The sequence below is a fragment of the Grampus griseus genome (genome assembly GCF_964374135.1).
Source record: "Grampus griseus genome assembly, chromosome: 5".
Classification (NCBI taxonomy): Eukaryota; Metazoa; Chordata; class Mammalia; order Artiodactyla; family Delphinidae; genus Grampus; species Grampus griseus.
Window position 1 is genome coordinate 11,557,392 of NC_138998.1, and position 27,346 is coordinate 11,584,737.

General features: G+C 37.5%; 1 protein-coding gene across 1 annotated transcript in view; it reads right to left on the minus strand.

Moving 5' to 3' along the window:
- PIK3R4 (phosphoinositide-3-kinase regulatory subunit 4) overlaps positions 1-24,702 on the minus strand; it is a 73,569-nt gene extending 48,867 nt beyond the window's left edge. Inside the window, exons 1-8 of the mRNA XM_082655409.1 lie at positions 24,616-24,702; positions 24,227-24,350; positions 22,739-23,509; positions 15,195-15,328; positions 13,486-14,068; positions 8,688-8,822; positions 6,880-7,101; positions 1,829-2,002 (exon numbers count right to left, since the gene is read on the minus strand). Coding sequence (XP_082511535.1) covers positions 1,829-2,002; positions 6,880-7,101; positions 8,688-8,822; positions 13,486-14,068; positions 15,195-15,328; positions 22,739-23,471 — 1,981 coding nt within the window. The 5' untranslated portion in view covers positions 23,472-23,509; positions 24,227-24,350; positions 24,616-24,702. The remainder of the gene's footprint in view (positions 1-1,828; positions 2,003-6,879; positions 7,102-8,687; positions 8,823-13,485; positions 14,069-15,194; positions 15,329-22,738; positions 23,510-24,226; positions 24,351-24,615) is intronic.
- Between the last annotated feature and the right edge of the window lie 2,644 nt (positions 24,703-27,346).

The following is a 27,346-nucleotide window of genomic DNA, read 5'->3' on the forward strand; positions in this document are numbered from 1 at the left end:
ATTAGGTTTATTCTATATCTAAAGATAATAATTTATTTTGATACTGAACTTAAGATACATGAGGACCCCATATGTTCATCCTATGACCAAGGACTAAAACCCATAGGACTCAGAAAAATTTCTGCAAAATTTGACAGGAGGAGTAAAAAACTATCTTTTATGATAATTTTTGCTTAAAAATGGATGGACATCCATTTTGCAGATAAATAAAATGCTAGTTATATGCCATATTAAATCTCAAAAATAATTTCCAAATAATTAGGCAACAGAAGGAATGTATTATGTGAAATTAGAATATACAAGCACATATTTATATACAAAGGATTTTCATTAGAATGAAGAAAATCAAAGTCGAAAGCAAGAAAAACTCGACCCTTAGGAGGTAATGCCACTTTCACAGGAGAAAAAAAGAAAACACTGATGTGAGAATTCACACAATGAGAATGACCAGGAAAATATTCCAGGCAGCAAGATATGTGTGTTAAGATGATACATTTTCTCTTTAATATTATTATGAAAAGGGGTGCTTTCTACATCTGCCTTACACTACACAGGATAAGAAATTCAAAAAACATTCTAACATCTTTCATTATATTAATAATTTTTGTTTCCCAAGCTATTAGCTCTTTTAAAAATTAAGAAGAAAACAGAGATGACTCCCTCAAGGTTTAGCACTCTGCAGCTTACACAAAAAATCAAAATCATTTCTGTGTAATAGAGATTTTTATCATGATTATGTTGCCAATACTCAAAACTTTTCTATTAAATTTGTCATTTTTTTAACATAATCATCAAAAAATTCAAACCAAATTAGTGTTACAAACTAAAAGAATGATTATAAATATTAAGAGTACAAAATAAGAAACCTACATATACTCAGATTTCCACAAAATTTTTCTTTTAAAAAGCTACATTCATGCCTAAAAACTTCCAGACATTTTATACCTCTCTACTATCTAACCATCTAATTTCAACTATCAAAATAAAAACTCCTTTGTCTTTTTTCTCTGAGGATTGCCTCAAGAAAAACCTATTAACCAAATCTAACTAATTCTGGCTTTCTATAAATTTTCTTGGCAAAGCATTCAGCAGCAATAAAGTATTTTATCTAAAAATGCAATTTCCTAAGATTTCATGTCTTCTCAGTACAAAGCCAACTTGCAATCTTATCAATACATTGGTTACTTTCTTAAAATGAAGTGTTAAGAAGACTAAGAGCTTCTAATATTTTTAATTTTACAATGTGTCACATGTACCTGTTTGCTCTTATTCTGAATTTTAAGTTGATGGACCTAGATAACTGTTATAAAGGTCAAGGAATTAATTCCTTTCATTGTTTAATAAAATTACTAACAGTAGTAATGTCAATACTACGAATGCTTAACTGGAGATCAGTGCAATGACAGAAGTCACAGACAATCCTCCACATCCAGTTTCAACTTGATTAATGGTCAAGTGTCCAAAAACATAAGCTGACTCTTCAGAGCAGTTAAATACTTAATGCACATTGTGTTTCAAAAGAAAAAAAAATCTTCATTTTTCAAGGATCATCAAGACTTAACTACAGATTGAAACAAAGGTGTATTTCCCAACCTGGGCTGGAGGGCCAGTGCTCCTGTGTGTGTGCCTACGTGTCGCTCACATACATACAAGCATGCAGGCATAAGCATGCACATGGGTGTGCACACACAGACACACACACAACAGGGACAATGAAGCTGAAAATCTCACTCTAGATTGCCTAGAAACTTTACAATGCCCTATCAGTTGTTATTTCTCTTACCACTCCCTAGTTTTCCCATCCTAATTTTGAGAAACAAAAACTTACCAATATCACTGGCAAATTCATAGACATGGGGTTTTTGCAGCAGCCCTAACTGGCACATACAGGTAAGGGCATTAAGAGCTTTCACAATAACAAATTCCTCAGCATCACTAAGACCTTGTTGCAACAGGGGTTTGAGAATTGAGGAGCTTTGCCAGCCAACATAGGCGGCAACACCTGAAAAAGAGAAGCAATATTACATGACTGTTTTATACCTGAAAGTACAAATGCCATTAAGTAAAACAATAAAATTAATCAAAAGTCAAATATATCGAGCAACAATCCAGGCAGGGACGCTGCATTTCCTACCCAGCAAAATAGATGAAAAAGACCCACACCAATGCAAATCTGCAAGAAATTCTGCGGCACCAAGGGAAAAAAAGATCCTATGAGCTTACAGAAAGAAAAATACAGATTCCCTAAAAAGGAAGTAGAATCAGACTGGCATCAGATGATCTTCAGCAGCAATGTAGGCTAGAAGACAACAGGGCAAGACCTTCAAGGTTATGGGAGAAATTTTATACCCAAACTGTCAATAAAATAAGAAAACAAAAATAAGTCATTTTGAGACATGCCAGGACTATGTGTGTTTACCTCCCATGCAAACATTTCTAAGAAAGTACTTAGGGATGTACTCCAGAAAAATAAAGAAAATGTAGAATGTACAAAATGGTAAATATAACCCAGGAATTCAATGGGGAAAAAAGGATAATAGCTAGTAAAGAGCTAGAAATTAATCAGCCCAAATTAGACCTAAAGGTCAATAAACTTCGAAAATGTTATCAAGAAGAAAAATGGAACAGACTACAAGCAATAGATAAAACTGGTAAGAAAGAAGCTAGATAATATAAAGTGAGGAAGGTATATTACTTTTCTCTCTAAAAGGAAAACAAAAAACTCTGAAACTCCATGACAAACAAAAAAGTTGTTCAAGAAAGTCATAGTGTAAAAATGATATAAATTAAAATGTGCATTTAGTAGTTTGCAGACGATAGAAAAAAGAATCTTTGATGCTATAAACATTCTCATCAAGTGATAAAGGAGTTATGGCATTAGAATTGTGGTGAAGCAGTTATAAATATAGTGCACTACTTGGCTCTAAAGTCAATAAAAGTTACACATTCTTAATCATGTAAATTGTTTTGAATTGTCAGAATCAGTCTATACAAGCACAAAAGACTTTATTACAATTACATAACAGAATGTAAATATTATCAACTATGAAAATGCAATTGTTGAACTGTCAATTAACAATTAGTTGAATTATTAACCAACAAAAGAATTAGAATGGAAGAAAAACGAAAAGAAGGAAGGGAGGAAGGGAGGAAGGGAGGCACTAAATTTCTTGTAGTCCAAGTCAGAAGTAGACCAATAAGAAACAGGTTGAATTATTTAAAGTTATAAAAACAACAAACTAAAGATCTACATCTCAAAACAGAGGCGAAGGGGGATTGGGGTATGATATGAGTGAGTTAAATCTTCATGTGGCATACGAAAAAGTCAAGAGATAAAGTGTAAAGTTGATAACCCTAAAAAGAGTAACATGAAAATACTATTTAGAGACATGGCAATAATCACCTGAAGATATCAAACCAAAACCACAAACCAGAGTAGGTGCCTCTGGAAAGTGCAACTATTGCCTTCCATACTTACTTCATATATTTTGAGTGATCTGCAAAAGCATATTTCCACTGTATTGAGAAATAATTTTAGAATTTTTTTTCTGTAATAAAAGAAAAAACGCTGTCTAAAATTCCAGTGGATTATATTTAAAAACTTTACAAACTGAAATGTATAATGAGCTAAAATAGCTCAAAATATTTTGGAAAAGAAGATTGACATCTGGGAGCTTATTCTACCAGACACTAAAGTTGCTTATAAATATATAATAATTAAAATATAATATAGCTATAAAAGGAGTATAATATTGAGTACAGAAGTAAAAAAAATCGATGGAATAGGATATTTAGAAAAGTAACCCTAAAACATATATGCATGCAACAGGTGATAACAGAAGCTTCACAAATCAATGGAAAATAAATGAAATGTTTAGTAAATAGTGTTAGGAAAATTGGTTATATTTCTGAGAAAAATTTAGATTTCACCTCATACCACAGCCCAAAATAAAGATCAATTAAACAGTTCATATTTTTATGTGAAAAAATAAAGCATTAAAACAAAGCAAAACAAAACAGACATGCGCCCAACAAATTATTAACCTAATTCTGAAATGGGAAAATATTTAAGCACAAAAGTAAAAAAAAAAAATCACAAAGGAAAAGATCAAATAGACAACACTAAAATTATTTTAAAAGACATAAAAAATAACAGTCAAGTTATTTGAGAAAAGTGCCATAGAAAAGATAAAAAGTTATTGTTTTTAATGTATATATAAAAGGCTCAGAAAAAAATCAATAAGAAAAGCATAATACCATCAAAAAAGGGGCCAAAATAATAAACTAAAAATTCAAAGAGTAAGAAACATGAATGAGTAATCAACATGAGAAATTTTTTTCACCTTCACTGATAAGCAAATAAATATACACTAAAACAAGTCATTGCTTTAAGCTACCAACAGGCAAAGGCTGTGCAGTACTATCAAACAATGCTGATCAGAGTAGTAAATGATATAATCTTTTTGAAAAGCTTATAAAATGTGTCAAGTTTTAAAAACATGTTCATATTATTTAACTCAGTAATTAAAATTTCAGACTTCTAGCCTAAGAAAATAATCAGGCAAATATTTATGTAAATAATTATGTGTATAATATATGGTTGACGAAAGTTAAAACAATTTAAATATTCAAAAGAAGAGTTAAATAAATTTTGATAAAACTGTATAATGAAATATTTCTATTAAATTATGGTTTCAAAGAATTTTTAATGACATGAGAAAATGCTTAGAGTATACATATGTTCCTAGAAAAAGGTTTAAAAAATAACAAGACTAAGAAGTAATATAATACATACATAGCACTTATGTGCCAGGCACTATTACATATGTTAATTCATCTTATCTTCGCAACAACCAGTGATTTAGGTAATATTATTATTCCCATTTTACAGATAGGGAAACTAAGACACACAAAAGATTAAATGATTTCCCCTAGAAACACAACCAGTAGGTGACAAAGCCAGAACTTGAACCCAGAAGTCTGTCGCCAAGAGTGCCTGCTCTTAGCCAGCACACGACAGTGCCTCACAGATGGCAGAACGGGACGATGGGTGGAAGGAGAAGGCAAGGATGACCCATAGGAAGAAAAAAACAAAACATTAACAGAGGCTGTACGTGGGCTAGAGGATTGGAGGGGATTTGTCTTCTTCAAGAATTTTCCAATTTTTCTACAGGAAGTACATGTCACTTTTATAAACAAACAAAAAATCAATGAAAATTATTTTAAAATGAAAAAAGAACTAACATAAAGGCCATTTTTCGGGCTTCCCTGGTGGCGCAGTGGTTGAGAGTCCTCCTGCCGATGCAGGGGACACGGGTTTGTGCCTCGGTCTGGGAAGATCCCACATGCCACGGAGCGGCTGGGCCTGTGAGCCATGGCCGCTAAGCCTGCGTGTCCGGAGCCTGTGCTCCGCAACAGGGGAGACCACAACAGTGAGAGGCCTGCATACCGCAAAAAAAAAAAGAAAAAAAGGCCATTTTTCAAAATACACATGAATTAACCAATAGATGAAGTTCCAAGAACCACCTTTTCCCAAGAAAAGAAATAAAAATAAGATTATTTGAAAGAAGAGAGCATGAAAGACAGAAAGGTGTGAGAAGCATACTGTATTTAGAAACTGAGTTAGATGGAGTCCAAGATGGAGGGCTGACATGAATCAATAAACTAATGTAAAAATTAAAAACAAACTAGAGATGTCTGAAAAGAGGAGGTACAGTAATCTCCAGTTATAACAAAGCAAGAACAGCAATTTCAAGGCTTTTCAAAAGTAGAAAGTAACCTTTTCTCCAAAACATTACACAATAATATTCATAAAAATAGGAATACTGTTGCTATATGAGTTTCTTTCCTTTTCTAATTTTTTAGGAAAAACATCCAACAGCAAACCTTTTAGCAGTTACTTTCCCAGATTATTGGAAATCAATATCTAAACTCTATTACAGCCTTCTGCTACTACACAAGAAAGCTTGGATACCTGCAAAGCTTTCCAGTGTGCAGAACAGTCTTTAAATCTTTTGAGTTAATAGACAAGCTTTATAATCATGTGTAAAATGATATAAAAAGGGTTAGTGGGTAATTTTAATAATATGGCTTTAGCATATAACATTTCATAAATGACCCAAACTAAAACTGAAAAGGTCAGTACAATCAGGTGGAAAATGATCACTTATTACTCCAAAAAGAAAAATATTAAATATTGTGTCAAACATGACAATCTACCAAAATAAAGTCTATTTCTTTCTAATTTTGAATCTAAATGCAAGAGGAGTCATATGCATATAAAATACAAGATGTCTCTCTTCTTTAGATAAATCTGAAAATTAAGAATTGCAACATTTTGAAAAAGTAGGAAAAAAGCTGATTAATTTTTCACAAATTTTCAGTTTACAAAAAGCAAAGCCTATAAGCTTTAATTCTTTCTAATTAGATTGATTTTCAATCATAATTATACTTTGTTATTCTCCGATTGTAAAAGTGATGCATGTTTACTATAGAAAATTTGACAAACATGAGATAATAATCACTGTTCACATCTTAGTATATTCAGACTTGTTATTGTTACCTTTACACAACTGGGTTCAGTCATTTTAATAATATTTCATGGTACTTTCCCAGGTCATTAAATTTTCTTTTAAAACATACTTTTTAATGACCACATGGTATCCCTTTATAAGGGTATATCAGTTTTATTAACCAATCCCTTTATCAACTAAGATACTTCCATCAACCAAAAGCAGCATGAAGACAGAAATACCAGGAACTCATTTCATTACTAATAAAATTTGGTAGTACTGTCACCTTTCAGACTGCATGAAAGTATCTGTTTGAGAAGATAATTCAAATCTTAAAGATAAATTTAAAAACAAGCAAAAAACATACCAACTATACTATCAAAAAAAGCTCCACGCAGATGCCAATCATTTTTATCATTCAGGAAAGTGATCATGTGGGACAATAAAACATCATTGGCTTTCTGACGTCCAAAGAATACACACAGCCGTGTTATTCCATTTTCCATTAAGGTTTGTTTCACGATATTTTCAGGGTCACTTAGCAAAGTGACAACTTTCTGCTGGACCATTTCATGTAAGGCTTGGAGCTCTAAAAGAAAGGAAAAATATGATCAATTTTCTTTTCTCCAAACATATAGACCCAGTCTTTCTCACTCCTTGGAGAAAAGAGAATGATTACAGAAGCCACCAGAGAAAGTCTATAATTACTAAGTTTTTCCACTACTCAAAGCTCTGAAGGATAGTTGGGAAAATGAAATATAGATTGAAAAACATCCTAATAAGCAGATGCCACAGGCATGGTTACTATCTCACTAGTTAATTTATAAGGCTCAAAGAAAACCTATGGGGAAGCACCAGAGGGAGATCATACTGCTCCAATAAGATCAACTTAATCAAGGACTTGAAATTACTGGACTGGTTCAGGATATAATCTGATGGTACAGGGCAATCCTTTGAGAAAGCATTTTTAAAGGTTGGTTAATTATATTTTAGAAAGCCAGAAAATACATTGCAAGTTCTGACAAGGCTTTACATGATCTAGCCACTGCCTTCTTCTCTGACCTTATCACCTACCTACCCTCCCCTTTTCATTTATTTATTTACTTAGCTGTTTGTCTTTTCCTTACTGAAACAATCTCAAGAGCAGGGATCTTTTCTGTCTTATTTACCACTATATCCCTAGTGCTTACAGCAAGCACACGAATTGCCTGATGCAAAGCTTATGTTTAACAATTATCTGCCAACTAAATGAATGAGGGCAGCCACTGTCAAGGGAAAAGGCAGTCTGAAAGGCACAATTCTATGTTCACATTAAGAAAAACTTCAGATTAACTCCCCAAAAGTTTTAATGCCTAGCTTCATTATTTAAAAGGTCCAATTACATGGTTATAGGATGTAGGACAGTATTATTTTCTAAGTAATTCCGTGAAAAAAAGTGAGGATTTCCTTTGTGATACATCCTTCTATAAGTTTAAAATTATTCCAGTGTCTTCAACTCCAAATAATATTTGCTGCATAAAATGATCCATTCTAACAAGTAACTGAGACACTACAGTTGTCTATAGCATAAAAATCTGAAAAGTAGACTTCTCTAGTTTTTCTGAACTAGAAACATCTTGAAATAGATCTAAGTACATTATTTGACTTCTAAATCTTTAACATAATAAACATTCATTAAAAGCCTGTTAAAAGCTGTGTGGATGTAGAGAAACTTGAGGCAGGGACTCTGACCTCACAGAATTTACCATCACATTGCTCCTTTACAGTAAAAGGTGTGGGTTCTGATACATAAATCATAGGTAGTATGAAAGAAACACAGTTTATGACTAAGGACACTCAAAATAAACTCACATAAGGAGAAAAGGTTTAGATTCTTTGGCTATGGTGTTTCCAATGTTTTTTCCTTTTATTCTGTAAGAATTATATAATTCAGCTAGCTTTGCTTTTGACACAAACCAATTCTGGCTGAAAAACTACTGAGCTTAGAATCTGTGGTGACAAGTTGGTCATTTTCTGGCTAGATAACAATGTATAAGAGTGAAAGAGAACAGTCAGACAGCAGAATCCTTCCCTCTATAAATCTGGTATTCTTTCATTTTACATTAAAATTGTAAGTGAGAGTTTGTTGCAAGTTCACATCAGCAATTCATTCTAAATAACAGAAAATCATACTACCTGTGTCATAATTTCCACTGGGATGTGTAACTTCATCTATTTCTTCACTATTTGGGTCATTTTCCATACTGAGATTTTTCAACTGTACTAATTCCAGGAATCTCAAAGCTGTTTCTGCCAGCAGAGCTATGTTTTCTATAAAAGGAAGAAAATTCATAATAATTATAATCATAAATGTGTGTAATACTTATAACTTTTCTTCCCTAAGTCTTAATACATATAAATAATAATCATTAAGACTAAAGAAAAGCAGGACTTTTCAATTTAGCACTTAAACTAATCAGACTTTTAGTAACTAATCTCATAATCGACAATTATACCCAAACTACCTGTTTTAATAATAAATCATAAGCTTCTTTAAAAAATACAGAAATGTACAACATGATAACTATAGTTAACGTTGCTGTATGGTATATATGAAAGTTATTGGAGTAAATCCTAAGAGTTCTCATCACAAGGAAAAAAATTTTTTTTTCTTTTTTTTTCTTTTTATTATATCTACATGAGATGATGGACGCTAACTAAACTCACTGCAGTAATCATTGCACAATATATTTAAGTCAAACCATTATGCTTATACCTTAAAATTATACAGTGATGTATGTCTATTATATCTCAATAAAACTGGGAAAAAATACCAAATAGCCCAAAATATAGCACTCAAAACATCTGAGGCAAAAAAAGCTGAATACTTCCACAAAGACCTACCTTTTAAACAGTTTATCAGGTAAGAGATATGCAGTAGGCTAACAGAGAAACACATTTTCACATTAAAATCACAGATCAAGCTGGCCTTTGGAATCACACAGACCCTGGCTCAAACCTTGACCCTGGGGGCTTCCCTGGTGGCACAGTGGTAAAGAATCCTCCTGCCAATGCAGGGGACACGGGTTCAAGCCCTGGTCTGGGAAGATCCCATATGCCGCGGAGCAACTAAGCCCGTGTGCCACAACCACTGAGCCTGCTCTAGAGCCCTCGAGCCACAGCTACTGAGCCCACGTGCCACAACTACTGAAGCCCGTGCGCCTAGAGGCCGTGCTCCGCAACAAGAGAAGCCACCACAATAAGAAGCCCGTGTACCGCAACGAAGAGTAGTCCCCACTCGCCGCAACTAGAGAAAGCCCGCGCGCAGCAACAAAGACCCAACGCAGCCAAAAATTAATTTTTTTTTTTTTTTAAACCTTGACCTTGGCACTTACTAGCTGGCTGCTTAACCAATCTGAGTCTCAGTTTCCTCATACATAACTGAGTCACATCCACCTCAAAGAACCATTACCAAAGTGCATCAACCCTTATTGGACTGCTTTACAAGTGATACTCTGAGGTTCTTAGTGAACCAAAGCGCCAGACTGTTTGTCACACTCCTGCAGTGATCTGTATCTTTTCCTTTCTCTCTGATCATCTATTAAGACTATTTATACTCCTCACCACTGTGAAAGTATCTACTTCTAAGTTCTGCTATCACACTTGCTGTTAGTTATATCTGCTCTTTGCTTATACTTTCCTCTTCCTTCCATTTTTATTTATTCCTGTGCCTCTATCCTTCTTCTCCTCCCACTTCCATGCTTCCTAATATACGACTATACCCGCAAAGACTGCACTCTTTTCCTTCTCAGCAGTGAGTAGCACTGAACATAAACTACCTTATTTTACTGATTCTAAGACTCACTTTTTCTTCACTTTTTAACATCTCCGAAATTGAGATGCATCCCACAATAACTGACATTTTTGAGTCTATTGAATACAGTGATTCCCTTCATCCTGGAGTCCCACACCCCACTGCTGCCAGGTTCAACACTGTTCTGAGTAGAACAAAAATTTACCTCTAAATAAGCAAGTTATTAATACCCTGCAATGCCTGCTCACCCTAAAGATGGGAGAATTCTACACCATCCCCTGATGGTTCTAGATGAATATCCCCACTTTAGTGAAAATATCTTTATTAGGAAAAATCTCTTACTTTCCGGGGCACCTCTCAAGTCTGAGCAGATCTATGTTTATCTCCCCATTTAAGTTCATAAACTACAACACACTTGTCAGTTCACTTTACACAAGAAACAAATCTAGACCACCATCTCTGAGTTTAAAAACAATGCTATAAAAGAAATTTTTAATTGATTTTTAAACTTTTATAATTACTGACATGTGTGGTTTAATTACACTTAACCATACAAGTTCAAAGAGACTTTAGATTCTATCTAAAAAGGCAGCTTTGGGGTTTCCCTGGTGGCGCAGTGGTTAAGAATCCGCCTGCCAACGCAGGAGACACGGGTTCGAGCCCTGGTCCGGGAAGATCCCACATGCCTTGGAGCAACTAAGCCCATGCGCCACAACTACTGAGCCTGCGCTCTAGAGCCCGCGAACCACAACTACTGAAGCACACGTGCCTAGAACCCATGCTCCGCAACAAGAGAAGCCACTGCAACGAGAAGCCCACACACCGCAATGAAAAGTAGTCCCAGCTCGCGGCAATGAGAGAAAGCCCGAGCACAGCAACGAAGACCCAAAAATAAAATAAATTAATTAAAAAAAAAAATAAATAAAAAGGCAGCTTTATCATGCACTAAGCCATGGTTCACCACGGCTGGGTGGCATGGGGCACTGCAAGGTCCTGGCACTGACCCTGGGTTACCATGGACTTTTACCACTAAGACCCAGCACACTTGGGTAAAATAAAAGCAGGTTGCTTCAAAATCAAGGTCTAGACCAGCAGCTCTGAGAACTGAGAAAGAACTAGTCCAGATACACTTTGGTCGTGTCCCTTAGCCTCTCCCATCCCCAATTCCTCAGCTGGGAAACAAAGGCCCTATAACATCTACTGCTCAAGGTTGTTCCAAGTGTCAGTTTCAAGAGATACACAGATCTTAAAATCTTAGAATCTAGAACCTATTTTAGAATCTCTATATCTTTTGCAACTAACCCTTGCAACCCTGAGCAGTATGTACAAAGCAGATTTTTCAATAAACAGTAGCTATTGTTTTTATGCTGTGACTGCTAGAAATTGAATATAAGTATGTTAATATGGTACCTACACATCAGAACCTTACCTACTTACCACAATTGAGAAAAGACCAAGATACACTGGGACAAAAGTAGGTCATAATAGTCTAAACATACAGCTTGTTTTTTAAAAATCATAAGCTTTTCTTTCATTTAATTTTATCCAGTTCAATTACAGTTGATCCTTGAACAACACTCGAATTTTTTTTCAAGAGTACATACTACAGTATAACACAATCCATGGTTGGTTGAATCCACAGATGTGGAACCATGGATAGAGGGCTAACTATAAATTATATGGGGATTTTCAACTGTGTGGGGGGTCAGCGTCCTTAACGTCCACGTTGTTCAAGGGTCAACTGTATTTCTATTTATCAAGTGAATTGTAAACATGCTTTGTTCCAAATGATAAACTTGGATATGTCTTAAAGAAATCCTGAATTTTCTAAGCCTAAAATTTACACCTATAAAGCTATGGAAATCAGAAACCATAAATAAAGAGGCAAATGGATAAATATTTTTAAAAATACGTATTTTTTAAAAAGCCAACAACCACCAATCACTTTGTGGATGTGCCTAGCCATAAAGACAGAGTCCAAAGACCACTTTTCACATTCTGTTAAAATAATGACAAGTAAATCATAAAATAATGAACTAATAAGCAAGTATCTTTCAAAGAAAGAGACAATATCACCACACGTTATGTACTACTTACAAAGACTTCAGAATTCCTGATTTCCATCAGATTACATTTTAAAAATAAATGATGAAATTATGTAAATGTTTCAATGACATTTTCCATGCAGAAATAAGCATTCGAAATTAATTTGGGGAGCTAAAAATACAAATCTGTATCACTTATTTTATGAGAATTACAAATAAAACAGGTAAGTTTGTTATATAACACACTCACCTCATCACAAAGAAGCCACACTTCTTAAGCATCATAGTAACTGAAAGGACCCTAAAATTCAGTAACTTAACAAACGGGCTAGGTCCTTTCAACACCAAATTACCCAGCAAAATTAATCTTTTTCAACAGCAATAGACTGTTATATCCTAATACTGATATTCAAACAAACGTATTTGTTCAGAGAAACTTTATAAAGGCCTAAAGACACTAGACCTGAAGCACATACTTGTGAACATTAGTCTTACTCCAAATTAAATATAATACTCCCAGGGCTTCCCTGGTGGCACAGTCATTGAGAATCTGCCTGCCACTGCAGGGGACACGGGTTCGAGCCCTGGTCTGGGAAGATACCACATGCCATGGAGCAACTAGGCCCCATGAGCCACAACTACTGAGACTGCGCGTCTGGAGCCTGTGCTCCGCAACAAGAGAGGCCACGATAGTGAGAGGCCCGTGCACCGCGATGAAGAGTGGCCCCCACTTGCCGCAACTGGAGAAAGCCCTCACACAGAAACAAAGACCCAACACAGTCATAAATAAATAAATAAAATTTAAAAAAAAACAAAAAAAACAAAAAAAAACTGCTGCTCTGCTTCCCAAGCTTTGGACTAAAAATAATAATAATAATAATACTCCCAGTAAAATCATAAGATTCTGGTATTATATATTTTTCACTTAATAATTCTGATAACCTCAAAAATAAGGATACACACAAAGCTTGAGTTCCAGGAACAGATCGGCTATAAATATTATTAAAATGTACACAAATAGTTCAAGGACCAAAGTTCACTCTTGGAATTCCCAAAGATGTCAGAGAAACAAGAGGTATTATAGTCACTAACTTCAAAAATATGAGTGGTTATTACTTCGACAATAAGCTCTTACCAGCATAGGCTAGTCTAACAATAGTAGCATCATCCTGGGCTAAGTGGGCTATGCCTGGCAGAATATATTCCGGGTAGATGTTAACATCATTGCGAGGAACCTCTTTGACAAGAGCAAGAACTTTGGTCAACGTCCTCAAGGCTTCAGCCCTCACTCTAGGAACAGAGTCACTGCTGAAATGCAAAAGATATGGAGTAATACGATCCAAAAGAATTTCTACACTTAGTCTTGGGGCCAAATGAAGAATAAGTTCCAGAGCAGCAAGCTTGGAATCACAATATTTAAGGGTCTGTAGGCAGGACGTTATAACTGACACCAAGATAACCAGCCCATTTTCCTTAGGCTCTCCTTCTGCTTTCTCTGGCAGATCATGTCCACAGAGATTGTGGATAATGTTGCCCAAATCCTTCCTTATAACCAGAATACGCTCATCTGCAGAAAGAAATGTTTCCTTGGCAAACTGGGCCATGTAGGGCTGAAGGAAAGTGTAAAATATTTCAGGAAAGGCATTGCCACGCTGCTGCTTTAAGTAATCTTCTGCCTCTAAACGTTTATCTGGTTCCCGGTGAATCATCTGAGTTACCTACACCAAGGCAAGAAAGGGAGTAAAAAATAGATTTGAGAACAGAAAATTAAATCAAATGAAAGCTACAACTGCAACTTAACATATGATTTAAAGGATATTTGAGGTAATTCTGACTGTTTCTAATCTTTATCTTTCAAACTACTTTCAGAACCTGACTACTGAGTAATATATGAATCTACTATCATCCTATGAAGCAACAAGGAATCATGTATTAACATACTCCAGATGGGCCAGACACATAAAGAGGATTAGCCTTAAAAATTAGTCAGATTCACTCCTTTCACAGTTAAGAAAAGGAGGCCCAAATTCATAAAGTTAATTAGCCAACACAACATGATAATGAGTGCCACACCTAGAACAGCCAGGTATGCCAACTCCTAATCCAGTGTACTGTTCACTGAACGTGAACTAAATTGGCTTCCTCTGGAGCATCTTATTTCTTAATATTTGCCATTCGCAATAGAAATCAAAATGCATGTTTCCCTACCTTACTAAAGAATATTTTAAATATACATAACCTTTCCGTGGCTCAGAGTCATCATCATATGCATCACTTACTGTATTGATTGACTTAGAAAAGATCCCCTCAAACAGTACTGTGGATATACGGCTTACATGACCTCCCAAAGAATTCCTCACATCTGTTCTGCTAAACTAATGTGTGATTCTACAGCTCCCCTTCCAGACCTGCCCTCAGGGTCAAGGGAGGTACACAAAGCTAGTTGCTTTTATATGAAATGCCCCTATACTGCTGTATTACATTCAAGTTGCTGTTTCCTGTCTCCTCATTTTAGATATTTATCCTCTTCATTTCTTACTAGCAAGCTCTACCCTGGACAATCTCTAACCCCCAAGCACCTCCTTACTTCCTTCCAAATCTGTCCAAAGCAGAGCTAAATATTATAATGGAAAGATGCATGCGTGCGTGCGTGTGTGTGTGTGTAATATAAAGTCAAATGAGCTCTGTGCCTAAGAAGGGGGAAAAAATTGTACACTTCTGCCTAACAAAGTAAAAACAATAGGCTGGTATATGAGTCCATGGGGTTTTACTGCTTGTCCCAAATTCAGAACATTCCAGAGAACTGACTAATGCAAAAGTGAGAAATATTTGTAGCATAGTTACCAATTCTCTGATACTGCAATCTTCAATTTTATTCAGCACCTGTTCAGGGAAAAACTGTCCATTTCTGTAAGCCAAAAGTTGAGAGAGATCAAACAGTGGCACACCTTCTGTAAAAAGCTCAGCTATCACGCAACCTGGAAAATAGCAGATATAATTCCATTAAAAATGAAATGCAAGATATTAACACAGATCAAGAATTCAGAGAATTCATAAAACTCAAGATGCAAAACTCAAAGTAAACCGAATTAAAATGTTTAATGCAACATACAACTACAATCCAGCAAGACGAGAAAAATGTCTATTGCCTAATCATCAGTTTCTAAAAGTATGAAGTCAAAAAAGGCCTATTTAATTTTTCTCCTTTTAAAAAAAATTAAATCAAATAAAATTACTTCCTGGTTCTATAAATGAAAACAATTACACATGTTATATACACACATACATTCAGAGATACAAAGATAGATTAAAAGCCATAAGAAAGTATTCTTTCAAAATATGAATTTATAAAATATTAAGTTTATAAGAAACTACTGAGAAGTAACATCTGACAACTCATTTATTCATCATTAAACAAAAAGTTATCAGGTGTTTACCACACACTAGACTCAGTGCATAAAACAGATAAAAACTCTGCCCTCATGAAGCTTTAATTCTAGGAAGAAAGAAATAAAGTAAACCAGTGAACAGACACACTTATAAAATGAGAAGTGCTAAGAAGTGTGGCTGTAAGATTAGAGAAGGAAAGAGAGATACCTTTCATTTTGCACTTACATAATCTTCAAACAAGGAATAAATAAAGCAACTACATTCCCAAAAAGACAAAGCAGTTTCACTGATCAGTATATGACATGCATTTTAAAAATCTTAAGGAGATCTTTAAACAACCTTAGTCACAGCCTTTGCATGTGTTGGTCCCTCTGCCTGGAATACTATACCCCCAAGCACCCTCATGGCTTACACCTAAACTTCCTTTAGACCTTGAATCAAATGTCATCTTAGCAGTAAGGCATTTCTTGAATGCCCAGTTTAAAATTCCAAGCCCCCCCACTACAACTACCCCACACTCGTTATCTAACACATTCCCCTTCCCCTTTCCCTGCTGTTTTTCCCCACATCACCAAATGCCACATTACATATTGTATGTATTTATTTCTTTATTGTCCATATACCCACTAGAATGCAGACTCCATAAAGGATTTTTGTCTATTTTGTTCACTGAAAAAACTCCAGCAACTAAGACAGCTCCTGATACATAATAAACACTCAATAAATTTCTTAATTTCTATCCATACAGTGTCAAGTTTTAGAATAAAAAACGAAAATAGCTATTAAGAACACCTTAAGCAAGAAGGAAATAGAAGAACTGAACAATATTATAAACCAGATCTAACAGACATCAAAGGAACACGCCATCTAACAACAGAATACAAAACTCTTCTCAAGTACATGTGGAACACTCTCCAGATGAAATCATATGCTAGACCATAAAACAAGCTTCAATGAATTTAAAAGGACTGAAATCATACAAATTACATCCTTCAAACCACAATGGAATGAAAAAAATCAGTAACAGAAGAAAATCTGAAAAATTAACAAATATGTAGAAATTAAACAACACACTCAAATAACCAATGATCAAAGGAAAATTAGAAAATACTTTGAGATGAATGAAAACAAAAGCAACATACAAAAATGTATGGGATGCAAGTAAAGCAGCATTTAGAGAAAATGTATAACTATAAACACCTATTTTATAAGAGCTCAAAACAATAACTTAGGGTTTCCCTGGTGGCGCAGTGGTTGAGAATCTGCCTGCCAATGCAGGGGACACAGGTTCGAACCCTGGCCTGGGAAGATCCCACATACCACGGAGCAACAAAGCCTGTGCGCCACAACTACTGAGCCTGTGCTCTAGAGCCCACAAGCCACAACTAGAGCCCGTGTGCTGCAACTACTGAAGCCCACACGCCTCGAGCCCGTGCTCCACAACAAGAGAAGCCACCACAATGAGAAGCCCACACACCACAACAAAGAGTAGCCCCTGGTCGCCGCAATTAGAGAAAGCCCGTGCGCAGCAACAAAGACCCAACGCAGCCAAAAATAAATACATAAAATAAATTAATTTTTTAAAAAAACCAACAATAACCTTAAGAAGCAAACTAAAACCAAAGCAAAAAGAAAGGAACAATAGATATTGGGGTGAAAATTTATGAAACAGAGAATAAAATACAATAGAGAACATCAACAAAACCAAAAGTTGGTGCTTTGAAAAGCTCAACAGAATTGACAAGCTTTTCTAAGAAGAGAGATGACTCAAACTATGAAAATCAGGTACGAAAAAGGGGACATTACTACCAACCTCACAGAAATGAAAAGAATTATAAGGGAATACTTTAAACAAATGTATGCCAAAAAACAGATAAACTATATGAAATGGAAAGATTCCTAGAAAGATAAAGATCACCAAAGGTGACTTAAAAAGAAAGAAAATCTGAATAGACCTTTTAAAGAGACTGAATTAGTAATGAAAAACTTTGCACAAAGAAAAACCTAAGCCAACATGGCTTAACAGGTGAATTCTGTCAAACATTAAAATAATTAACACCAATCCTTGGCAAATTCCAAAAACAGAAGAGGAGGAACACTTCCCAAGTCATTCTATGAGGCCAGTATTACCCTAGTAGCAAACCAAAGTCATCACAAGTAAAGCAAACTACAGACCAATCCCTGATGAATATAGATAAAAATCCTCCAAAAAATATTAGCAAACTTCATACAGGAATTAAAGAGTCCATACCAATAATAATAAATAAATGAGGGGAAAGACAGGACACTTGAGCACACAAGAATGCTGAGGGCCTACTGGTAAATGTGGAGGTAGTGCTGGAGTTGGAAGATCATCATTTTGCAACCATCATAGTAAAGACTGGATCAGGCAAGAATGATCAACAGACACCAAATCAAAGAGGAAACTGTGATGACTGGCAGGATATTTGCATGGTCTTAAAGTTTCTTCCCACAGGTTGCTTATTAGTTGCAAGGGATTAAGAAAACAAAAAGTAACTACAGGGGAGAAATTGGGCAAGAACTTGACCATGTGATCAAAATTAACATCACCAACAGACACCATTTGCCTCCAGATACGATACTGTGAAGACATCATCACCTACACAGTATTCCTACTTAGAATGAATAACCTGAATCTAATCACAAGGAAACAGGATACATACAAAATGAGGACCATTCTATTGAAAAAGAAAGAGGTGAGGCCGAGTGCGTACACACAGTGCAGGTAAAAGCTGGTGAAAACTAAATAAGGTGTAAGTCTAGTTAACAGTAATGTACCAATGTCAACTCCTGATTCTGATATGGTACTACAGTCATATAAGATGTCACTGGGGGTAGCTGTGTGAAGGGTTCTTCATTATTTTTGCGACTTACTATGAGTCTATTATTTTAAATAAAGAGTATAAAAATAATTTTTAAAAATTTAAGGGGAGAGGTATTCTTCAAAAAATGTCAATGTCATAATGACAAAGAAAGACTGTGAAAATGTTCCAGATTAAAGGAAGCTAAAGAGACATGACAACTAAATGCAATACCTGACCCTAGACTGGGTCATGTCCTGGAGGAGGAAAAATGCTATAAAGGACGTTACTCGGTCAAATACAAAATTAGAATAAAAAGTGTAAATAATTCTATCAATGTTAAATTCACCGCAGTTGGTAACTGCAACATACAGTTACATAAGCTTTATGTAAGAGAATACTGGGGTCTTAGGAAATACTAAAGTATTTGGGGCAAAGGGCCATGGAGGGGTGGGGAGGAAGGGTGGGGAGTGTGGGGTACAGAGTGCAGAGAAAAGGTATAAGTGATAAAGCAATTGGAACAAGACGTTAACAACAGGTGAATTTGGGTAAACGATTTATGTAGGATCTACGTACTATTTTTATTTTTGCAAGTTTTTAAGTTTGAAATTATTTCCAAATACTGTAAAAATAAAGAACATTTATTTACAACTAAATGGAGATTGTTTACAGACTGAACTACATCCCTCACCACCCCCCTAAATTCCTATGTTGAAGCCCTAACACCTTAGAATGTGACTATTTGGAGACAGAGCCTTTAAAGAGGTAATTAAGGTTAAATGAGGTCATAAAGGTGGGGCCCTAATCCATTATGACTGGTGTCCTTATAAGAGGAAGGAACACCAGGGGAAAAGTGGCCACCTGGAACTCAAAGAGCGAGGGCTCAAGAGAAATCAACCCTGCTGGCACCTTGATCTTGGACTTCCAGGCTCTGAGGGAACTTTCCAGAACTGAGGGAAAATAAATTTTTGTTTAAGCTACCCAGCCTGGAGTATTTTGTCATGTCATCCCTAGTAAACTAATACAGAGGTAAATACAGGATTTTTTTTCTTGCAACTTTTTTTTTTTTTTTTAATTTTTTGGATGCATCACGCACCACACAGGATCTTATTTCCCTGACCAGGGATGGAACCCATGCTCCCTGCAGTGGAAGCTCAGAGTCTTAACCACTGGACCGCCGGGGAAGTCCCCTTTCTTGCAACTTTTAAAATGGTATTCTGGAAGAGGTGTTATGGGTTGGTATTTCTCTATAGAACAATTTGTTCAAGTTGCCTTTATCATCACTGAGTCCTTCTTTATCATTCAGATCTCATATCAATGTCACCTTCAGGGGAGGTCTTCATTTCATCTACCAGCCCTTGTCATCCACTTAGAAATCACAGCACTTCATCACAGCACTTATCACTAATCAAAATTGACTTTCTAACTTATTGACCTTTTTATTCTCTCTCCCTGCCCACACTTAGAATGCAAGCTCCATGAGTGCAGAAACTCTATCAGTATTGTTCACAGGTGTGTTCCCAACACCTACACAACAGTGCCTTACACCTAATAGGCACTCAAATACTTGTCAAGTGAATGAATGAAAGATCTCCAGCAAACAAGGCTCTGCCCATATATATGACCAGAGACAGGGAATATATACACTTCTCCCAAACTAGCAGCCAGGAACCATGGATAGGCCTTAGGATGGGGAAAAGTAACATTCAAACCCAGAGAGCCTAACATTCAAACCCAAAGGGCCTAAATCAAATCTTAGGAGCAGTGGGAGGTGAAGAGATCCCATCCACCTCTTTCAAAGAAATGAAAGAAATGAAATCTTCAGCCAAAACAATGTAGAGCTCTTTAGTCTGGAAAAACAAATGCTAAGTAAGAATTCTGTTGAACTTCACAAAACTATAATGACTATAATGCACACAGAAAAGATAAATATAAACTCTTCATCAATCCCTGAAATTTTAAAACTATAACAAACTTCCAGTTATAAAATAAATAAGTCATGGAGATGGAATGCAGGGCAAGGTGACTATAGTTGCTAAGAGGGTAGATTTCAAAAGTTCTCACCCACAAGAAAAAAAAAATTTGTAACTACATATGGTGACAGATGTTAACTACACTTGTAGTGATCATTTCCCAACACATACAAATATCAAATCATTATGTTGTACACCTGAAACTAATGTTATATGTCAATTATACCTCAATTTTACTTTTAAAAAAAGCTACAAATGATCCGCTGAAGCTAGAAAGTGATCACATTTCTAAGCTGGAGGAGTCCTATTTACATAACAGTAAGTTTAAAAGGTAAAAATAGTTCAAGAAAAATTTAGATAAATTCACTGATCAGGTTGGGACTGATGGATTACATTTCTAATCTTGTTATATTTACAGTGTGGAAGCTACCCCACCTCATCAAAAATACCCTCCCTCAGTATTACCTTGGGACATAGACTAGTGAGCTGAACAGACCAACAGAGAGAGGTACAATCCTGTGTAACAAAGCTCATTTGTTCCCCTAGATGAAATACATTTCTTCATTAATTATATCACTTTTCCTAAATAATCTAAAATACAATTCAATTTATGTTTTCTTTGTAGGAAACCTACAGGTGAGAAAAAGATTAAAGCCAACCTTTGCAAAATTTACAAAAAATGGCAGTGATGCTAGAATTCATATGGTACTCCTCAGGATACCATCCTCAGCCCACTTCTCCTCCAGAAGTTCATAGATAGCCTACAATCCATGACCAAGCTTCATGTGGTCTGTGTATGTAATGTATATGAATGTATGGTACTTTTTTCCAAAGAAGGAGGTCCCTGGTCTCATCAAAGTCTTTAAGGGGAGCCAAAAACACTTAAGAATCACTTCTGGACATATATACACTACCAAACGTAAAATAGATAGCTAGTGGGAAGCAGCCGCATAGCACAGGGAGATCAGCTAGGTGGTTTGTGACCACCTAGAGGGGTGGGATAGGGAGGGTGGAAAGCAGAAACTAACACACCAGTTTCTCCACAAACTCCCCAACTAGAAACGCATTCCCTTGGCTACAGTAACTACTACCTATTTCCTGATAACTACCAAATCTCCATCTCCACCCCACATCTCCATGTACCAAACCTTTGTAACAACTGCCTGTCACACATCTTCCCCTGCATATCCCCTGACACCTTCAACTCAACATCTAATACAGACCTCAGCATCTTCCCACCCCCTATCTGTTCCTCCTCGTGTGTCTCCTAGCTCAGTGACTGGTATCACCATCCCCCTGGTTTCCCAAGCCGGGGGAACAGGAGTGTTCTTGATCCTCCAATCAAATCCTAACAATTCTACCCACTAATTATCTCTTAAGCATTACTTTTCTCCACTCCTTCTCCAACTGTCACAACTTGAAACCAGTCAGCATCATGTCTTACCTGAATTGTGGCAGCTGACCACTAACTGGTTTTCCTATCTCCTGCTACAGTCAGTGTTTTGTCTAAAACACATATCTGATAATGTCCCTATAGACTAGCATGGGCATACCAGACCCCTTCTGATCTGGGCCTTGCTTACCTCACACCCTACGTTCCAGATGTACTAAAGTACTTAAAGTCCCCTAATAAATCAATGCATCATGCTCTGGTCTTCAAGTCTTCATATAAGCAACACCCTCTGCCTGAAACAAACTACCCTTCCCATAGCTAGCTCCCAATCACCTTTCAGGTCTCAGTTTAAATACCTTCCTTCCAATAGAGATGCCTTTCCTGATCCTGCCACTCTACCCATCACCACCACAGAGATTCATTTAAGTATCCATACGTTCCTGTAACAGCAGCCTAAGCTTATCACCACCGCAGCAAACCACAGTGCACTGAAATGTCTTTTTTCAATATCATATCTATCTCCCCATTAAAGTGTAAGCACCCTGAAAAGAGAAACGTAATTACCCATCTACGTCTCTAGCACTTAAGACAGTGCCTGACATATACAGAAGAGAGAATTCAAATATTCCTTAAACATCTGAATGAGTAGACCACTCTTTGGATTTTCTAGGTACTGAAACACGTCCAGTGAAAGAATACTGCAACTATCTGAAAAGTGCAGGAGGATTTACCAAAAAAATTAATTTTCTATGTTCAAGAGTTAAAATAAATGCACACTCCCACCCTAGCAAATTTGACCAACTCACATACCTGCTGAAAAGATATCCATTGCTCGCTTCAACTCTCCTCTTGTTCTCTGATTGCTATTTAAGTCTACAAGTGGAGTTGAAGGATCTCTCATATATTCTAACTCAGTGGCAAACAATCCACCATCAACAAAACGTTCAGGAGCAATATAACAAGTTCTCCTCCGTGAAGTGTCAAAAAAATAGTTGAAATCTGCTGGGTTGTCCTCTGGAAGATAAGTGGGTTTAAAACTGGCAAAATCAGTTAGAAGGACCCAATTCCAACTGGTGACCATCACATTCTCAGTCTTGATGTCCCCATGACGGACTCCAGATTTGTGTGCTTGGTCCACGGCTGTGAGGATCTGGAAAGCGATCCAGCGCTTCTCAATGTTATTTAAGAACGGACGGGTGCTGATGCGATCATAGAGGTTGTCTCGCACATACTGCCTGAAGAGCATGGCTGCCTTCTCAGATGCTTTTTCTGCTGCTTTCTGGAATGGCAGGCAGTTCTGTGCAGAATGAAGCCTGATTTTCAGTTCCTCAAGCTCTTGTTTGTAGCTGGTTAGAGGCAACGTGGGATCCTGAATTGCAAAGACCTTCACAACCACCAGGCCTTCTCGGTGTTTCGCTCGAGCAACTTTAAAGAACCGAGTACTCCCCAGACTCTTATCATATTCAAAGTCATGGATGTCTGAGAAATAACTCTCCACAGAAAGGATCTGGGAGGGAGCAATGCCGGCGAGCTGGTTTCCCATAATGGCAGCAAGCACCTCAGTAAGTTAGGATACAACACCTATTTAAAAAAAAAAAAAAAAAAAGGAAGGAAAGAGAAAAAGAAAAGAAACAAGCAATGAAACACCATTATTTGTGTGCCCTCTTCCTATAAGATAGATATACCATATTTCTCTTCCACCGAGAGCACTGTACTTAGCCTTCTGGGCAGCTTCTAAATTTCAGACATATTTATCTTAAAAGATCTTGTTATTTTACATTGTCCTTTCCAGGAGCTGACTTATATGTAAATAGGCCCCATCTCTATTAAGTTGAAAATGTTAGAATGTGTATTTTATGATATTTAAATTTAAAACTTAATGAGCCTTTACTAATGTGTTCAGTATTATGCTGGGGCTATAAGAGTTACAAAAGTACTATATGACACAGTCTTTGTCCAAGAAGAACCTTTAGTCTTGAATAGAAAACCCAAACACATAAAAAACTTAAATCTAACTAAGAATCGCCTGATACAAACAGGTCGGGCTAAAAAAATCCAAACAATCAGCATATCCTGAGCCCGCCCAGCCTAATTCCAGTGTGCCTTCCCACTCAGCTAACAGAAGGCACAGAGTCGTTTGGTTTGCCATAACAAGGAAGAACCCCTGGTAGAGATGCTAAAGAAAAGTAAACCAAAATACCGACTTGCCAAACACAGCCCAGGGTCCTCCTAGCTCAGATTTTGCAGGAAATGAAAACACACATGTACACACGGCCGTGCACACGTGCAAACATTTACCCTGGGGGACTCTGGGAAGTGTCACAAGCCGATCGCTCGCTCACACGGAGGTCATGGCAGGTCACTTCAGGGTCTGGGCGGGGAAGGGAGTCAGCAGTCCAGCGAGTCTTCTCTACGAGGGGTCCTCCTTTAAAGAAGGGAGAAGGGAATCCTGCAGGAGGTTCGCAGAGGAGTCCCAGTCTCCCGGACCCCGGCGGTCCGCGGGGGAGAGGCGGGAAGCTCTCGGGGCCGCGGCAGACACCGAGCCACGCTGAGGTGATCCCAGACCCCAGGGAGTCGCCCCGCCAGCCCCCTCCTCCGCCCCGCCTGCCACGCGTTCCCGGGCCTCGCCTTCCTCTCGCGCGGGCCTGGACCGTCGAGACCCTCTAACTCCTTGAGGACCTCCTCACCCGCGGGAGGTGGAACCCGGGAGACAGGCAGACAGCGAGGTACAGGGAAACTCCGCTGTTCCAGCGGCTGCAGACGTTGCGAACGCTGAACTCCCGGGAAAACTGCCGGCTCTGACCCTACTTCCTGTCGCGGAGCGGAAGTGACGGCCTGAGGAGGAGCGCGGGTCCGGAGCTGGTTGCTAGGAAACGAGGGAGGGGCGTGGCCGAGCGCCCTGAGCCTGGGCGAAGAAAACGAGATTCCCTGACAGCAGTCTGTTCCCCATCCAGGTCTTCTACCCAATCCCTAAACTCTGAAGCTTTCTGACATCTCCCAGGACCTGTTCAGATGCCCTTCACCCAAGTACACCAGAGCAGAGTCCTTTAAGAAGATTCACAGGCTTAGGAAAGTTAATATATCCCAAGTTGAATTTTTTAAGAGATTTATAGAGATATTATTTACATACTATAAAGTTCACCTGTTTGAAATACACAAATTAATGGATTTATATATATATATATATTTTTTTTTTACAGAATTGTGCAATCATACCTATAATCTAACTTTAGAACATCTTCCTCCTGACCCCCAAAATGAAACCCTGTAACTATTAGCAGTCACTCCCCATTCTGCCCATTGTTTCTCCCTATCCCAGCCCTAGGCAACCACTAATCTACTTCCTGTTTCTTGCCTATTCTGGACATCTTGTGTATATGGTATACAACATGTGGGTCTTTATGACTGACTTCTTTCACTTCATGTGTTTTTGAGGATTATCCCTGTTGTAGCTTGTATTTCATTCCCTTTTATTGCCAAATATTCTATTGCATGAATATTTCACATTTTGTTTACCATTCACTATTTGATAGACATTTGGGTTGTTTCCACTTTTTTGGTTATTACAAATAATGCTGCTATGGACATTCGTGCATAAGGCTTTTTGTGATCATATGTTTTCACTTCTCTTGAGTAAACACCTAGGAGTGGAAGTGAAACGGAGCAGGACCCTATGGTCCTTCCCAGCCGTGTCCTCTGCCTGCCTTTTGTCTGTGCAAAAACTTTAGCCAAAGAATAAGTTTAATCAGAGAAGTGAGAAAATGCAGAAACAAAGGGAAACAGTTCAACAAGACTAAATAATAATAGTTTAGTCATTGGGGCTTCCCTGGTGGCGCAGTGGTTGAGAATCTGCCTGCCAATGCAGGGGACACGGGTTCGAGCCCTGGTCTGGGAAGATCCCACATGCCGCAGAGCAACTGGACCTGTGAGCCACAACTACTGAGCCTGCGCGTCTGGAGCCTGTGCTCCGCAACAAGAGAGACCGCAACAGTGAGAGGCCCGCGCACCGCGATGAAGAGTGGCCCCCGCTTGCCACAACTAGAGAAAGCCCTCACACAGAAACGAAGACCCAACACTGCCATAAATAAATAAATTTAAAAATTCACGACATATGTCAATATTAAAAAAAAAAAAAAAAAAAAAAATAATAGTTTAGTCATTAAGCATAGTCAAGGACCTTTAGCTCCTCCTCAAGCACTATAGATAATATTCTGAGCCATATCCTATGAGCTGTCTTGTAGATGCTGAGACCCCCACCAGGTGGAAGAAGTTAACTACATGATGACCAGACTGTAGCCATGACTTAAGCTACCACAATTCCAAGAACTGGCCTCAAGGAACTGGGAACAAACCAACCCTAGAACTGAAGATTAATTGTACTTAAAGCAATCAAGATGACGCTGGTCAGACCACCACATGACTAGTTTCAAGGTGACTGTCAGAGCTGACAATGCTGTTTCTGCATGTACCCCCCTCCTTCTGTCTATAAAAGCTCTTGCTCCCTGATTGTCATGGCGGGAGTCAGCCTTTGGACAGAAGTCCACCCTCCCCCCCCAGTTGCTGGCATCCAAAATAAAGCAAACTTTCCTTTCCACCAATATTGGCTTTTGAGTGGCGAGCAGCCAGACCCCACTTTCAGTTACAGAAGTGTGGAGTCACATGGTAACCCTATGTTTAACGTATTGACAAACTGCCAAACTATTTGTCAAAGTTGCTGCATCATTTTACATTTCTACCAGCAATGTATAAGGGTTTCAATTTCTCTACATCTTCACTGACACATGTTATTATTTATCTTTTTTATTATGGCCATCCTATTAGGTGTAAAGTAGTATCTCATGTGGGTTTTACTTGCATTTTCTTAATAACTAATGATGTTGAGTATCTTTTCACGTGCTTACTGGCCATTCTTATATCTTCTTTGGAGTAACGTCTATTCAAACCCTTTGCCCATTTTTTTAATCCGGTTGTCTTTTTATTATTGAGTTTTAAGATTTCTTTATATATTATGGATACAAACCCCTTATCAGATTTGCAAATAGTTTTCCTCTATGCTGCCTTTTTCTTTTATATTGGTGTCCTTTAAAGCACAAAATGTTTTAATCCAGAGCTGAATTTTTTTTTATTATCCCAGCAACTTCCTCTCCTCCATTCTTCCCCATTTCAGTAGGCAGCACTACTACCCACTGGGTTCCTCAAACTACAGATTTGGAAGTCCTTAGATCATCCTTGACATTTTTCTACTCTTTCCCTCTTTCACCCACCCATCACCTGCTCTTGTTGATTCCACCTCCAAAGTATGCTTTGAAGCCACCCACTGCCATCTCTCCAGGGCCTAAGCCAAACCACCATTATTCTTATGATGTCTGGATTTTGAAATCTACTACTCAGAAAAGGCATTCTGCACCCACAATATTA